Raw genomic sequence first — 15,560 nt, 5'->3', positions numbered from 1 at the left:
TCTCTCTCTCTCTCTCTCTCTCTCTCTCTCTCTCTCTCTCTCTCTCTCTCTCTCTCCACTTCATCAGCCGCGTTCTGCTTTGAAGCGTTAGGAATGAGCTATCATGCTAAAGTGAGAGTTGACTCCTCCCACACTGAGTAAACTGGAGGGGAGGGGTCAGCTGAGCTCCTGTGCAGCGGAGCACAGAGAGGGAGAGAGACTAAGTGAACAAACAAGCAGGAAAATGAAACTTATCGCCGTCTTTTTTTTTTTTACCGACCTCAAAAAAAGTTATCGTGCAATTAATTGATTTATTGTCTATCGCGACAGGCCTAGTGAAGAATAGAAAATGGTGTCATGCACTTTTAAAAGGGAAAATTACAATAACATTTGATGTCGGAACTCTAAATAAATAAATAAATAAATAAATCAAAGATAAAAAAGTGTTATAAGAAATAAAGTTCACAGCAAGTGTTCCTGAACAAGAGCACATCTACAAAAATTAAGACTGGATCTTAAGATTGGATCTTTTTTGAACTCCTGTGACGGTTGTGCTTATATTATGTGCTCCTGTTTTTTCCCAGTTTCAAAAGGAGGACAAACTCAAATTACACCACTTCATATAATTATGCATTTAAAGGTTAAAAACACCTCCTCTCCCTGGTCATTTCTTTCAGACCAACTTGTTATCTTCAATGTGTCTCTTATTGGCTGAAACTGACGGTTTCCAAAGTTTCTAGCTCCACCCTTTCCAGGCTGGTCCCAGCTGCAGTAACAGGCCTCATTAACACAGGTTGACCTCCATAAGAACACGGTTAGGCCCATCTCAGAGCGGGGTCAGGGCCTGGTACAGCCAACAACAGGCAGGAACAGGTTGATCTGGAACTGCATTTTCTCACAAGCAGTCTCAGTTCTTGACTGGTATTTGTGATCAGCTGAAGGCTCACCTTTTTCCATCTCTCTCTTTGATGGTGTCACACAAGTTTGGTCTCTTCCAGAAAAGTACGGACATTCTTCATCTTCCTACCTCTTACCAGCTTCCCTGATCTTCAGATTGATAGAAGTCCTGCAGAAACCTGTTATCACTTATTCATTCAAATCAGATGTCAAAGCAGATAAACACCTCCAGTTTTATATGTTTACACTTGTCCAAGAATCATTTAAATCCTTGATCTTGTTAGACTGAATAAAACATTTTTTTATTTTTAGGGGGGCTGATGGAATTGAGGTGTTTCTCTGCTTTGACACACCTGATTTGAATGAAAGTGTGATAATCAGGCTTCTCAGAACCTGAAGACCTGCAGAAGATCAGGGAATTTAACTACTGATGCAGGACAGTGGTCTTTTGAGGACCAGGACTGGGCACCACTACTCTAGAATAAGCCCGTCCCACTATGCCGTTTCCCCTCCCAAATGTGAGAAAATTTAATTTTGACACTTTTAAAATGACCCACCCGGATTAAATGATTTTGCATATTTAACCATTTGAAAATCCACAAGAGGTGAACAAAGAGGTCTCAGTGGTCACAATGAGGCACTGATCAGTTCACAACAAAAACCTTTTTAACAAACAAGATTTAAAAAAGTACAAGCTAATATGATCATAATCCTACAAACATCATAAAAACTTAAGTTGATGAACAGTAAAAATGTGCAACTGGAAAGTTTATTTTCCTCATCTGCAGACTACCACTTACTCTGATCTGATGTTTTCAGATATTAAAGGTGCAAGAAGCAGTAAGGACTGTACGACTAAAGACTGCAAGAAAAAAACAGTTTCTTGAGGATCTCACTGTCTAGTTTGTGTATTTTTATAATGTCTCTATTAAAGGGCTTGCGTTACAAACTCAGATAACGAAGATATATAAATGACAGTTTTAGTCAATACCAGCAAAATAATTTTATTTTAATATACTGACAATACGGTTGTTTAAAACAAACACAAAATTGCTTATCGTCAAGATTTGTTTTAAGTGTTCGATTAGTTTGTTTACATTTAGCTAACAAGAAAACGTAGGGATGGCTGCAGTGTTAGATATTGTAGGCTGCACGTGACATTTAAAAACTCTTTGAGTTAAACGACAGTTAGACATTTGGAGGACAGCTAATTTGCAATTGTTTGTCCACCTCATCTGACAATTAATGAAGCTTAACATTCCTCTTTTAAGAGAACAGTACCAATTCTTACCTGCTAGCTCTGCTCACCAATGAAGCGTGAACCGCCGACAAGTTGTGATGACGTCGTCCTGCCACGTCTGCTTCATTTTGACTCCTCCCCTTTTACAAAAGCAACCGGGTTGATGCTGCGTTACAGGTCAATTGTTCACTTCCAACTTTGATTCTCTACCCAATAAAAATAATAATAAAATCCTATAAGAAATCACATTTTCTTTGGCGTGGCTAGTTTATTATGAGTCTTTATTCATGATGTTAAGTCACTCGAGAAAATATGTCAATATAGCAAAAGTTATTTTATTATCTTAAAAAACTGTAGTGTTACTTCAGAATATTTTAGAATTATAGCCAAAACATATGAAACCTGTAAAAACAAAATGAAAAAGCAAATATTAAAGTTTTCGTGGTCTTTTTATCTGATATTATTAACGCAAGGTGTTCGAAACTACCTGAATTTTAAATGTTATATTTACATTTGCGAGGCTCATTGAAAGCAGCACAGAAAGGCCCAGTACAAACTGCGCATGTTTAAACTGCGGCTCAAACTAGAAAACCCATCAAGACAAAAATCAAAGAAAGAAAAAAAAAAAAGGATTTGTTGTATTAAAAACTTGACATTGAGAATTTGAATATGTCGGTTAATTTTCTTTAATATAATTGTGGCACTTCTGTTACATTTTATAAACTCTTAGAGTTATATCAAGCCTTCCAGAATCATGTGCATAGGCTACATTATTACTACAATAAAATCTTTTTTCTACATTTTGCAACAAATTGACAATACTTAATATAACGCATATCATTTGATTGTTAAAAACAATTGCTAAAATAGACATTTCCTAATTGCCAAACTTTCTGCAATATTAACTTCCTTTTGTTGTAAATCTTTTGTTTGCATCACAGTTTTATTTTTAATACATAAAGAAAGATGACCATTCATGATACTAGTGTGATGTTTAACTTTGTCCTTCTTTGAGCTAAAAATGTCTTGATGTGTTTAAAAAATAAAAATATTGGTTACACGGTACCAATACTGGATCATTTTAAAACAGACCAATTTGTTTTTATTTTTTTAAAACAGCAACATGGTCTGCATCGATGATATATATATTTTAGTTTCTGCTAAAATTATCCTGATATAACATGTAAAAATTATCCTGAAATAACATGTAAAGTGAGAATATTCATCAGGGTGAATCTTCAGCTCATCAAAATCAGTGTAACTCAATGCCGGCCATGGTGGGAAATCAAAGCAAACTTCCTACAAATAACTTTTCATATTATTGTTGATTTCAAGTGACAATTTTATTTATTTATTTTTTTACACAGAATTATATAGACACTTGTAACCACCACTAAGTAGCAGCAGTGAGCTATGGTATTTCCAGAACTGCCTGAGACAACACATTTGGACAACAGTATTTCTGCTGTAATAACTGTGTAATGTAAATGTAAGGTGGCATAAAGATACATAAAATGGTGTTCATGAGAACTGCAGTGAAATTTCTTGAGGCTGAAGCCATTTCAGAAACACAGCAACCCACTTTGATCTTAGCCTTGCTCAGACTAGCCATTTGCTCATCAGTCTGATTAGCATTAAAGTAATTTTCTTCAAACTGAGATCATTAAAAGAACTATTTACAACAGTTAAGATTGCTTATAATTGTTCCACCGAACTTCAAAACACCTGGACTATTCCTTTAATGGCACACCCAGCACAGAGACCCTTGGCAATTGTTTCTTAAACAATTAGCATGTCCAAACCTTGCTGTGAAAACAATGACAACAACTGAAAGAAAAAAAATAATAAAAAAATTACATATTGTAAAAACTGGGTCCAAATCCTCTAAGACAGAAGAAGCATTAAAAGCCTTTAAAAGATTAATTTTGGAAAAGTAAGACTCCAACACTTGGCAGCAGACAAGCATCATTCATCACAGTGGTCTGTCTTATTTAAGTAGGCATGAGAACACTTGGTCAGTAGAGCAAAAAAGTGAAAACAAGAGCAGTGAAGTGACTTTGTGTAGCACTTGTAAATGAGAATCTGTGCAAAAAACATATACAGATAAAATAAAACAAAATTTATCAAGACTAGGGTTTAACATGGAAAACAAATAAAGAACCCAAAACAAATAAACTTTAGAATATGAATAGTACATCTCTTAATAGTCTTTTTTAATTATAACAAACATCTCTTTATGCAGGTCTGATAATAAATGACCACAGTCAGGTAATTTAAAAAAAAGACACTTTTTCTTGATAATCACATTATGCTATCAGAAATGATCCACAATCTAACAACAAACCAGTCATTTTAACTGTCCAAAAACTGTTAGCACCACTTTGTCAAAAGAGATACCAAGCAATTTTATTTAAAAGATTTTAAGCTTTAACAAGTCAGACTTTCCTTGGAATTATGGCACTCAAGGTCAGCCCACGGCATTGGCACTTTAGGTAAATGCTAAGGGTCCATCTAAGGGGCGCCACAAATGGGGAATGAAAAAATATTTTTTAATTGAATTTTCTAAATCCACATGGATCCCAAAGCGCTTTACACTTAGTCGTTCACTCATTCACACACATGTTCACCCCGGACCCTCTGACCACCATTAGTAGACAAGGCGGGTGAAGTGTCTTGCCCAAGGTTATAACGACCAAAACAGCTGGAAGGGGGGGGATCGAACCGGCAACCTACCCCTAATGATTACGGGACGACTGTTCCAATCTTGAAGTTTGTTAACAGGAAAAAAAAAAGGATTGCAATGCTGAAGCAAGGGAAAAACAAAGAAGCAAAGGTACTTGTAATCAAAGACCTGAAGGAGTTGGTGAAATATGAAGGTTAGTTAGGAGAAAAAAAACTACTGAATTATTGGGACGGCTGTGGCTGGTTAGAGGACAATTTCCTAAACCACTCAGAGTGGAAATTCGATTCCCCGCTATTCAATCACATGTCGAAGTGTCCCTGACAAAACACTTCACCCCCAATGCCTCTGATGTGTGTCCCATCAGTGTATGAATGTGATTTAAATCACTGATTAGTCTTCATAGATGATTTGTACTTGTTAGCTTTGTAGAGACCTAGTAAAGTGTTGTGTAAATGAGGACACAGGTTGTAGTGTAAAGCCCAAGTATCCTAGTTGGATAGAAAGGTGCTATATAAGTACAGTCCATTTACCAGTAGTAAATAAGTTAGTCTTCCTCCCAATCCTTTGAGTCAAATTTGATTATGTATAAATACTGTGTGTTTTATACAAAAATGAAATGGATGACTTAGACAAATTCTTGTCTGTACTGTATACATATTTATTGTGTATCCATCTCCTTTCTGGTTTACCCAGTAAATGGTATAATGTGTATTTTATTTTTATATGGCTCAAAATCAATCAATCAATCAATCAATCAATGTGTATTGACAGTGAGATTTAGAAAATTGAACAAGGGGCAGCACCTAAAATCTTGCCTAGGGTATCAAATTGGCCAGGGCTGGCCCTAATCCCATAATGGGATAAGGAAATTGTTGAGATAAGACAAATAAAAGTTAATCATCTGTATTTCCAGCATTCACTGTTTCTACAGCTACACTAATGTGCTGACATCATCACAACTTTGTTTTTGCAGACACAATGTCTTGATATAGAACTGGAGTCAGAGGAATGTAATCTTTCTGAGAGACATCTAAGAAGTATAGAGTATCCTGCGTCAAATCTGGATTAAAACCTTCTCGGACCAATTTAAGCTTCTGTTGTTTGAAGGTCTCTGTGACGTCCACACACGTCTGAAAACAGGCAGAAGAGAAAGGTGAACAATTTGACCTCAGGTTGAATAATCTTGTGAAAACATCACTTACTTGTATTCTGAGGAAGCGGGGCCATGCATAAAGAGGCAGGGTTTTCACTAAATGCTCATAGAGTTTTTTTCCATCTAGTTTGAGATCCTGTTTTAACACAATAGCAGCCATTCCTGTCCGACCTTCATATCCTGAATGCACAGAATGGAAAAAGTCATTAAGTCATGTTCGTTGTTATCCAGATGGTATGGGTGGTTTCTTCTTGATTTTACCAAAAAAATAAATAAAAAATACTTCCCACTTAATACAGAAGACTAAGAATACACGATTGTGGTCAGAAGTAAGGATTTTTATGATGATTAACTTAACTTTCTTTTTCCAGGGTGAAGCGATTTTACATTTAATTAGAATGTTTTTTAAAAAAAAAAAAACAAGAACTGGGTGCACATCTTTTCAAACAGTGGTTCCCAATCTATTTTCCTCAAAGACTCCTTCTTTTAATTCCAAACCAAGCTTAGCACCCCCTCCCCCACAAATCCCTCAGTAGTCACCAACTTTCACAAGGATATTGAACCTTTATCTCTATCAAATTAATTAAAAAAAAATAAAGTGAGTACTTACAAACTTTTAGTTGGGAAAGGAAAAGAAAGAACTGAGTTACACAGAGTTAAATGTTCAAACAGACTTTTCATATACAAACAAAATGATACTTTCACAACCTCTGAGCAGACAAGGTTATGGGCCCACCTTGAGCTCTCTGGGCCCCTCAGGTTGGGAATCAATGTAAACTATTGTGGCTTTTCTCCAGTCCAAACTAGTTCAAAGTTTTACATATTGACTAAAATATATAAATTAGTTAAAAAGTGTTGCTGACAGTTTTAGAAAGTCTTAACTTTGCCAAGGCCAGATAACATCTTATTGGTGATCACAACTGACTGCAGCTGGCAAGTTTTGTTTGCCATTATAAACATGATGTGTTTTGACAGGAATTGTCAACTCGGCAAATAGTCAGAACAATGAGAACATTCAAGGAACTCTGATCTAAGAAAGAAAGGAAATTGGTTAGCATGTTTAGGAACAACTCAGGAACCACCAAGGCTCAAGCCTGTCATGAACTGGACGCTGGTGGGACAATAGTTTCACTGTCCACAGTGAAGCAAGTTTTACATGGACTTTGTCTGTTTCAACAAATCACCTCCCCAAGCTGCAGCATCATGTGCAATGCAGTGAAAATAGTTGTGCCTCTAGTTGCCAGTATTGCACAAGTATGTCTCATGTTATCTGTTTATTCCAGATTTTTCTTTGTCTGCCACTTCCAGCCTTGACTTGAACTGTGCCTGTGGTCCTCCATTGTCTCACAATGTTTCTCACAGTGGAGAATGAAAGCTGAAATCTCTGAGATAGCTTTCTGTATCCTTCCCCTAAACCAAGATGGTGAACAATCTTTGTTTTCAGCTCATTTGAACGTTGTTTTGAGACTCCCATGCTGCCACTCTTCAGAGAAGATGCAAAGAGGAGAAAAACTTACAATTGCCCTCCTTAAATACCTTTTCTCATAATTGGAGTCACCTGTCTATGGAGGCCAAGGGTCACTGAACTTACCAAACCAAATTTAAGTTCAAATAATTAGTTCTAAAGGGTTTGAAATAAAAAAAATTGACAAAAGTGCCCGAATTTATGCACCTGCCTAATTTTGTTTAACCCAATTATTGCACACTTTCTGTAAAGCATATAAACTTCATTTCACTTCTCAAATATCACTGTGTTTGTCCCCTATATGATATATTTTACTGATTTTTTTAAATCCAAACAATCAATGATTTATAAAAGGTAACTCAAGAAAATTAACAAGGCTGCCCACACTTTCGCACCCCACTGTATAGCACTTTTGAAACACGGGATAAATTAAAGCGTTGTTGTAAAGCACAGTGTAATGATGAGATTCCACAGACCTGATACAGAGACTCCATAAACGTTGGCCTCTTGGATAAAGTCAAGAAGACCTAAAACATCTGACACTTCTGTAGTAGATACATTCTCCCCTTTCCATCTGTTAAGAAAACAAAAGACATCGTTGTCAAACCTGGAAGACATAAAGAGCTACAGATTCAGCTGATTAATCTTTGCAACTTTTTTGTATTCATCTTTATTTAACCAGGTAAATCCCGCACAGATCTCTTTTGCAAGAGAGGCATGTTCCCAGTAAAAACCCACACAAGCATGAAGAGAACATGGAAACTCCACACAGAAAGACCCCAGGTCTAAACCAGAGATCAAACCGAGGACTTTCTTGCTGTGAGGCATCAGTGCTAACCACTGAGCCATTGTGCCGCCCATTAACTTAAGTGTATTGTAATGCTTTACAAACCGCAACATAAATCTCTACATCACATTTGGTAAACTATTATAAAACAAACAATGTTTCCACTTAAACAGATTCTAATCAAGAACATAAAATTTGTATTCAGTGCTTAAAAGTTTGTATATCCTTTAAAACATGCAAGCGACTTATCAAATGGTTTTTAAAAAGGCCATCTATCTTGGAGCCAACAGGTGACCAGGGATGGCCATCTGGCCATAACTTTGGCCACTTGACACAACCAAGATGAGTTACAGCAAAAGGAGGATGTGACCTCCCAAATTAACAACTAGGACCATGCACAAAAGTTCAAACCATGCTATCCATTGGCTTTCCATGCATGCGTTCTTAGTTTATATGATATGAGGTGGTTGTCTTGTATAAAACGAGGACTGGTCAAACACCAAACTCTCAATTTTAGACTAATAATGCTGGCAGTGTAAAGACTACACATCATCAAAGCCCTGTCCTACACAGTGTCTAATTCTGGTATCAGTTGTAACTGAGTTAACCCTCTGTAATTACGAATCGTACTAACAAATTTGGGTTTCATCAACCAACCATGTGAAATACTGTTTTCATAGAAATATTGTGTGTGCAAAATTCTAACTTAAACAGTACATGTACCTGAACGTGTCTCCAATACGATCATGGAAGTAAAGGAAGTCTCTGTGATCACAGAGCAGAAGGTCTCCAGTGTTGAAATAGACATCCCCGACTTTAAACACATCTTTTAGCAGCTTCTTCTCAGACTCCACCTGGTTTCCAGCATAGCCCAGGAATTGGTTCATTGTTGTCACCGGGGTCACCAAGATCCCTGCCTCTCCTTTTTTTTTTTAATAAAGAAAAAAGGACAAACATTTAGAGGACATATGTTGAAAGTATGTAAAAGTTTCACCAACTTTTATGAATCTAGACAAAATAAAAATAAATAATTGTCAGTCTTCAGACATGTTTCGATGAATTTAATAGAATGGTTCACATTCTTATTTAAAGGGATAAAGACTTGGTTACCTTTTTGTACTTGTATGCATCTTCCAGATTTTGCTCGTACTGGCTCATATGTTTGTGGGTCATATCTCAAAAGCTCAAAAGGAATAGAAAGCTGCAAGAGAAGAAAGGTCAATTGTGATTTTCTACTGACTGAGGTGTTGGTGAAGAGTTTGTATTAAAACCTTTGTTTGTCAGAACTTGAGGTAAAGTGAACTTATCTAGTGATCAGTTGTACTAATTTCAGTCATTTTATACAACTCCTAAGTATGGTAATTTAATTGCTATTTAAAAAGGTACTTACTGCAACATCGCAAAGACTGGTTAAAAAAATTGATCATAAAGTAAGAACCAAAGTTTTTTCTTGATGAGTAATGTGTCCTTAAACTAAACACTGAAGCAAAACTACCACGTGTTTATTTACCTTTTGAAACAGCCGAAGTGACAGAAAATAGGTTAACAATGGAAGAGACATTTAGGAAGGAGAAGTGAGACCGTTTTGATGTATTTGTACATATTTTACACTCACCTTTCTGCACCATTTGAGATAGCTCAGAAGAACAGTTTGATTTCATAATTTACAATGAGTATATTTATATGTGTCTGTTGTAAACAATTGCTACATATATGCTATTTTTTTAACCATTTTTTAAAATCATTCTTTGCTTTTTAACACTGTTTTTAAATTGGAGAAAAACTTTTTTTTGTAACATTCCTCTATCGTTATTGTACGATGGATTATTAGTAACAGACTGCGAGAATTTCTTTTAAGTCATAACATTACGAGAATAAAGTCATATTATGAGAAAAAAGACTTGCAAGAATAAGGTCAAAATTTTGCCAGAATAAAGTTGTTATATTTTGAAAATGAAGTCGTAATATTTTAAGAACTCGTACATCATAAAGAAGTATTACCACTGCGTTAAAATGAGGAATGGAGCATTTTGGGAAAAGACACTAAAGTACGGTAATCATGAAATACTTCATAAACACAGTGAAATGCATTAAGGTAGTCCACAGCAGATGTGAACCAGATCAGGAATGTAAAAGACATTTAATAAAATTTGACATTTGTCATAAAAAAAAAAATCTCATAGTCAGGCCTTAATAATTTGTCATATTATTGTGCAATTTGTTTTTAAAAAAAATGGAACTTTTGAGCTCCAAGATAGAAAATTAATCCAGAACAACTGAGGTCAGGATTCTGATTCAGAGTCATACTTGGTCACATGTTGCAACAGTGTTTGAATGAAAAGAATACAGAGAAATAAATTGTTAATAATCATTAGCCTCGACCATGAGCACAAGTTTAGTTTATATTCAAAGTGAAGTCTAAGTCCAGACGATTTTCCTGCTGACCTTGTTGAAGTAGCTGGCCCTCCCAATTGGTCCAACTTCAGCAGTGTAGTTGAGGAAGCCAATGCTGGTCTCAGTCAATCCATAGCCCTCCCTGATTGTACGAATACTAAATCGTGTCAGAAACTTCTTCCATATATCTGATCTGAGACCACTTCCTACGGCCAACCAAACACAGTGGGCTCTTTCCTCTGGAACCTGGAGGCATGAAAGTCACAATAAATATATATTTAAAACTAATCATAAACTTGCAAAGTAACTGTAATTTCTTTGACATGTTTCATTAGGAAGGCATGAAATCGGACAATATTTTGCTGTTTAATCTCAGCTCTTGATTTAAATGAGGACAGTCTTACCGTAGGCTGATTAAGTAGGTATCGACAAAGCTCGCCTATGTACTGCACCACAGTCACATTGTATTTTAGACAATCCTTCCAAAACTGACTGGCAGAGAACTTCCTTCTCAGCACACATGTTGCACCTGTGTTTGAAAGAAGGCAAGAACAAGATTTATAAGCAAAAATAACAGCAACTATTAAGTAATCAGACATAGGTCATACTCTGTTCTGATATTCCACAAATAAACTAGGCTCACATTAACATTGGCTATTTAAATAGATGCAGAAGTACACAAAGGTGCTTGTGAAATTGGAATGGTGTGTATAGGAACATAGAAAGTGGTTTCATTGCTCAGTCAGCTGCTGTTTAGTTCTTTCAAGTTCTTTGTGAAAACATATATTTTGGATGTTAAGATTAAAAAGCATTACCTAAACCAAAGCAAAAACAGTTACAAAAAAAGACAATTTTTTTTCTCTTCGGTCATTTCTAATTACAACCAATACGGCAATCTTTTTGATTGATTGTCTCTGTAAGCTGACATCTTACCAAGGTGTATGCATCCTCCAATCCCTAGGAGAGAGGCAGACATGTGGTAAAGAGGAAGAGTGATGTAAATGATGTCATCAGCCGTTGCACCGCACATGTCAAAGAGTGCCATGCTCCCAATGGCTTTCAGGTGACCGACACGGGCTGCCTTTGGGAGACCTGATGAAGAAAGACACGCCAAAGCGAGATAAAAGGAAAGTTCAATCCTACCTTGATTAGTGCGGACAAGAAAAAAAAAAATCAAGACTTTTGACTGCATTACAACTCTCTCCAAAAGCTGAACAGAAATGTTTGCCTTTAAATACAGTATTATGCACACTGATATTTGTAATAATTTTATCTCATTTCTTCTGTATTGCATGACTAAATACATTTGCTAAACACACTTTATTTTAGTTAATCTGTACATCATAACTGAGTTGCTGAGGTGGTGCAGCATATTTTTGGGAGGACTGTGCTGTGATCTCTGTCTTCTCAGTCCGTCTCAGGACCCCTAGTGGCAACTCTTAATGAGCAGAGAGATCTCTGGAGCGGTCTTAAATATCCAAGAGAGCAAGAGTGATTCTAGTCTTAAAGGGATCCCTGATTAGTTGTAACATTAGACTTTATTTGATAAACATTTATTTTAACTGTAAAATAAAGACTGTAAATGTACTGTAACATGTTTAGTTTTGTAAATTTTTAAAAATATATTTTATCACGGATGGGGCCATTTTATTTACACAGAAAGCATTCTGGGTAAATGATGACGTGGGTAGGTCCTTGGTGCGAGGCTGTTAGCGAGCTAAATCCACACTGAAGTTTAATCTTGGACAATATCTGACGACTTTTAAATGAAACCAGAGAGCGTTGACAGAGAGGAGAAGGTAGAAATGACTCAGCCTGTAACTGAAAATATRGATGGAGGACAACAGAGCTGCTTCATGGAAGAAGAACCTCAGCTTAGCCTGTTAGCCTTTGCACTAGCGCAGATGCTATATTTCCTTATATGTATTAGTTCGGCGCTAGCGTGACAAACAAGCTAAACTGAGGTCCTCCATCCATATTTTCAGTTGCAGGCTGTCATTTTTGCGTTCCCCTCTCTGTCATGTGGGTGGAGGACCTCAGTGACGAGAAGAGAATGTGTAGTGCTGAGCTAATACATGTATGGTGATGGCATTGGGGCTAACGCTAAAGCTAACAGGCTAAGCTGAGGTTCTTCTTCCATGAAGCAGCTCTGTTGTCCTCCATCCATATTTTCAGTTACAGGCTGAGTCATTTCTACCTTCTCCTCTCTGTCAACGCTCTCTGGTTTCATTTAAAAGTCGATTGTCAGATATTGTCCAAGATTAACCTTCAGGGTGGATTTAGCTCGCTCACACAGAGGACCTATCCACGTCATCATTTACCCAGAATGCTTTGTGTGTAAATAAAATGGCCCCATCTGTGTAATATATTTTTAAACTTTTAGTTTAAAAATGATAAAAACTAAACAACCTACAGTATTTTACAGTCTTTATTTTACAGTTGAAATATATTTTTATTAAATTAGTAAATTTAAGAAATTCTCAACATTTAAATGTAAAATTCTTTACTTAGTTTGATAAATACAAGCCCAGATTGTTTTTAATGACTGTAAGGTTACATTTATCAGTGTGTGAATGTGTGTATGAATGAATAATTCATAAAAATTCTAACGCATCTTTGAAAAGCGCTATAAAAGACTAACGCATTATTATTATTATTATTATTATTATTATTATTATTATTATTATTATTTTATTTTATTTTATTTTTTATCAACAGTAGAAAGAGTTCACAGTACCTGTAGTGCCGGAGGTGAAAATGAACAGGAAGTTTGACATGATGTGAACTTTTGGGATGTTTTCCAAGGTTTCTCCGGAAACATTTTCCACTTTATCTAACAAACTGTTGAACTCCTCTGATGTCTTGTCCACCACCCACACATCAATGTTGTCTTGTTTCAGATCAGGCAGCACCTCCTTCACCAAATGCACCAAATCTGGGAAAAAATAAAACAATAATAAAATACATAAAGTAAATGTCAGTTATTCATTTCTATTCTAGTCCCTGCAGAACAAATCACAGCTGCATCAGAACAATTTGTATGAACAGTGTACTTCAGTGCAAAAAGAAACATTCTTGAATTAAGAAGTAGTCATTTATATTTGTACACTTTGTAAATTAATTTGCACAAATGGGCCATTACAAACCTGTTTTAAGTTTTTTTTACAAGTATGGGACCCACACACCGTCACTTTCATGAACAATGTGTCAGTTTGTTCAAAAAAATAATTGCTTCCATTGTTTTAATGCTTAAACGTAGGATGATAGGAACTGTGTGAAATGGATGTAAACAAATTTATAGTATATGACTCTTTGACTACGTTAAGCAGCATTTAAAGTTGGTTTCATTTTATACCAGAGGGACGGAAGAACTCAGAAAGACCCTTGAGCAAGAGGCGGGTCAATTCTTTGGATGATAACTACAAACTGATCTATTAGGAAACAACTATTGTGCAGAATTATTATTATTATGCAATCAAATGAAAAACACAATTTCACATTTCACTTTTTTATTTTCATATGAGATGCAAACTTCTTCCAAAACCCCTAACCCTGCTTGAAGAAACTGTCTTCTAAAACCTGCTAGTAGGTTTGAGAGTTGATTTTGAGTCATTTCAACCAGCTCATCTTTAATAAACACATTGAGTGTGTACTCACACTTCAGAACTGCTCATTAATATGAAAAAACACTGGAGTAAACACTTTCAAACTGTACCATTAGAAATAAATCTGAATAATCTTTTTATGTTTGATTTCAGTGTTTGCAATGAGGAGTGAGTTGTTTTTGGCCTTATTTTAAAGTTTTTTATTATCTTTAGGATTATATGCATTTTGTAAAAAATAAAATAAAATAAACTGCAATGGTTCTTTGTCCATTTAAGTTTGATAAATTAAGAGTTTCTCCTGAACAGAAATCTGTTTTGAGCAAGAAGCAGCCTCACTGTACAGCAGGGTTTTTTACAATAACTCAGATACCAGACATCCATCAATGAGTAGGCCTGTGTATTGGCAAGAATTTGGCGATACGATACATATCATGACAGAGGGGTCACGATACGATATATCCCGATATATTGCGATACTATAAGCAAGGCGATATATCCCGATATATTGCGATACTATAAGCAAGGCGATATATTGCGATTTTTTTGTCAAAAAATTCTATTAAATAAAAACCTCTTAAGGGCTCGACACACGGGGAGTGACAAACTACAGCGATTGACGGCTGTCATCGCAGCCAGGGTGAAACTTGACACATGGGACGCGATAGCGATCACAGCGTTGCGAATCGCGCTCTCAGGTCGCTTGTCTTCACAAAATTTGATTGGTTCTTGACTCGAACAGCGGGTGTGCATTACGGACATGTAAACTAAACAAATCTTGCGATGCTAATGATATTGGAAAACAAACGCACATCAAGATACAATTTTATGAGGAAAAACTTACCATAAACTTCACCCTGGTGCCAATAAATTCCCATAAAGCTTTTTAGTAATCCCTTGGTGAAAGTGTTAGCTAACGGCAGTGTGTAGCATACTCTCCTCTCATTGGTCAGTCAATGAAACCCTCGCTGATTGGTTGTACACTAAGCGACAGTGACAAAAGTTGAACATTTTTCAACTTTCATATGTCGCGTCGCAAGCTCGCGTGTGCACGTCTACGTGTACAAGCGCGAAACTTCACATGCACTATTTTCGCCGGTCGCTTGGCTGGAGGAGGGCAAGCGATTGTCGCCTCACCGCACAGGCTCCATAGGAAATGAATGGAGAGCGAGCGACGTCGCCTCCCGTGTGTCGAGACCTTTACTGGGGAAAAAATGAAAAACCAAAATTCATTGTCTCAGAAAATTCTGTTACATAGACATGCTTTTGATACATTTAGCTGTGTTTTGTTTTGCATGTATTTTATTTTATTTGTTTCATATTTCTTATTTCATCCATATTTTCAATTATTAGACTAAAT

General features: G+C 36.2%; 2 protein-coding genes across 3 annotated transcripts in view; both read right to left on the bottom strand.

Annotated features, from left to right (window-relative positions):
• The window catches only part of prrc1 (proline-rich coiled-coil 1), a 22,209-nt gene extending 19,960 nt beyond the window's left edge, over positions 1-2,249 (bottom strand). The window contains exon 1 of one of the 2 annotated variants that reach the window (XM_014015127.1): positions 2,168-2,249. The gene's annotated coding sequence lies outside the window, so the exon portion shown is untranslated. Of the gene's footprint in view, positions 1-926; positions 1,053-2,167 lie in introns of those variants that run through there. The other variant, XM_014015128.1, reaches the window with a different exon arrangement.
• A 2,473-nt stretch (positions 2,250-4,722) lies between these two features.
• The window catches only part of LOC106522207 (long-chain fatty acid transport protein 6), a 13,033-nt gene continuing 2,195 nt past the window's right edge, over positions 4,723-15,560 (bottom strand). Inside the window, exons 2-10 of the mRNA XM_014015125.1 lie at positions 13,336-13,533; positions 11,532-11,690; positions 11,003-11,127; positions 10,650-10,844; positions 9,315-9,405; positions 8,928-9,126; positions 7,894-7,991; positions 6,002-6,132; positions 4,723-5,929 (exon numbers count right to left, since the gene is read on the bottom strand). Of these exons, the coding sequence (XP_013870579.1) occupies positions 5,753-5,929; positions 6,002-6,132; positions 7,894-7,991; positions 8,928-9,126; positions 9,315-9,405; positions 10,650-10,844; positions 11,003-11,127; positions 11,532-11,690; positions 13,336-13,533 (1,373 nt within the window). The 3' untranslated portion in view covers positions 4,723-5,752. The remainder of the gene's footprint in view (positions 5,930-6,001; positions 6,133-7,893; positions 7,992-8,927; positions 9,127-9,314; positions 9,406-10,649; positions 10,845-11,002; positions 11,128-11,531; positions 11,691-13,335; positions 13,534-15,560) is intronic.

The sequence above is a fragment of the Austrofundulus limnaeus genome, unplaced genomic scaffold (assembly GCF_001266775.1).
Source record: "Austrofundulus limnaeus strain Quisiro unplaced genomic scaffold, Austrofundulus_limnaeus-1.0 Scaffold123, whole genome shotgun sequence".
Lineage (NCBI taxonomy): Eukaryota > Metazoa > Chordata > Actinopteri > Cyprinodontiformes > Rivulidae > Austrofundulus > Austrofundulus limnaeus.
The sequence above is the reverse complement of the archived record's forward strand: the minus strand, read 5'-3'. Positions and strand labels throughout refer to the sequence as shown.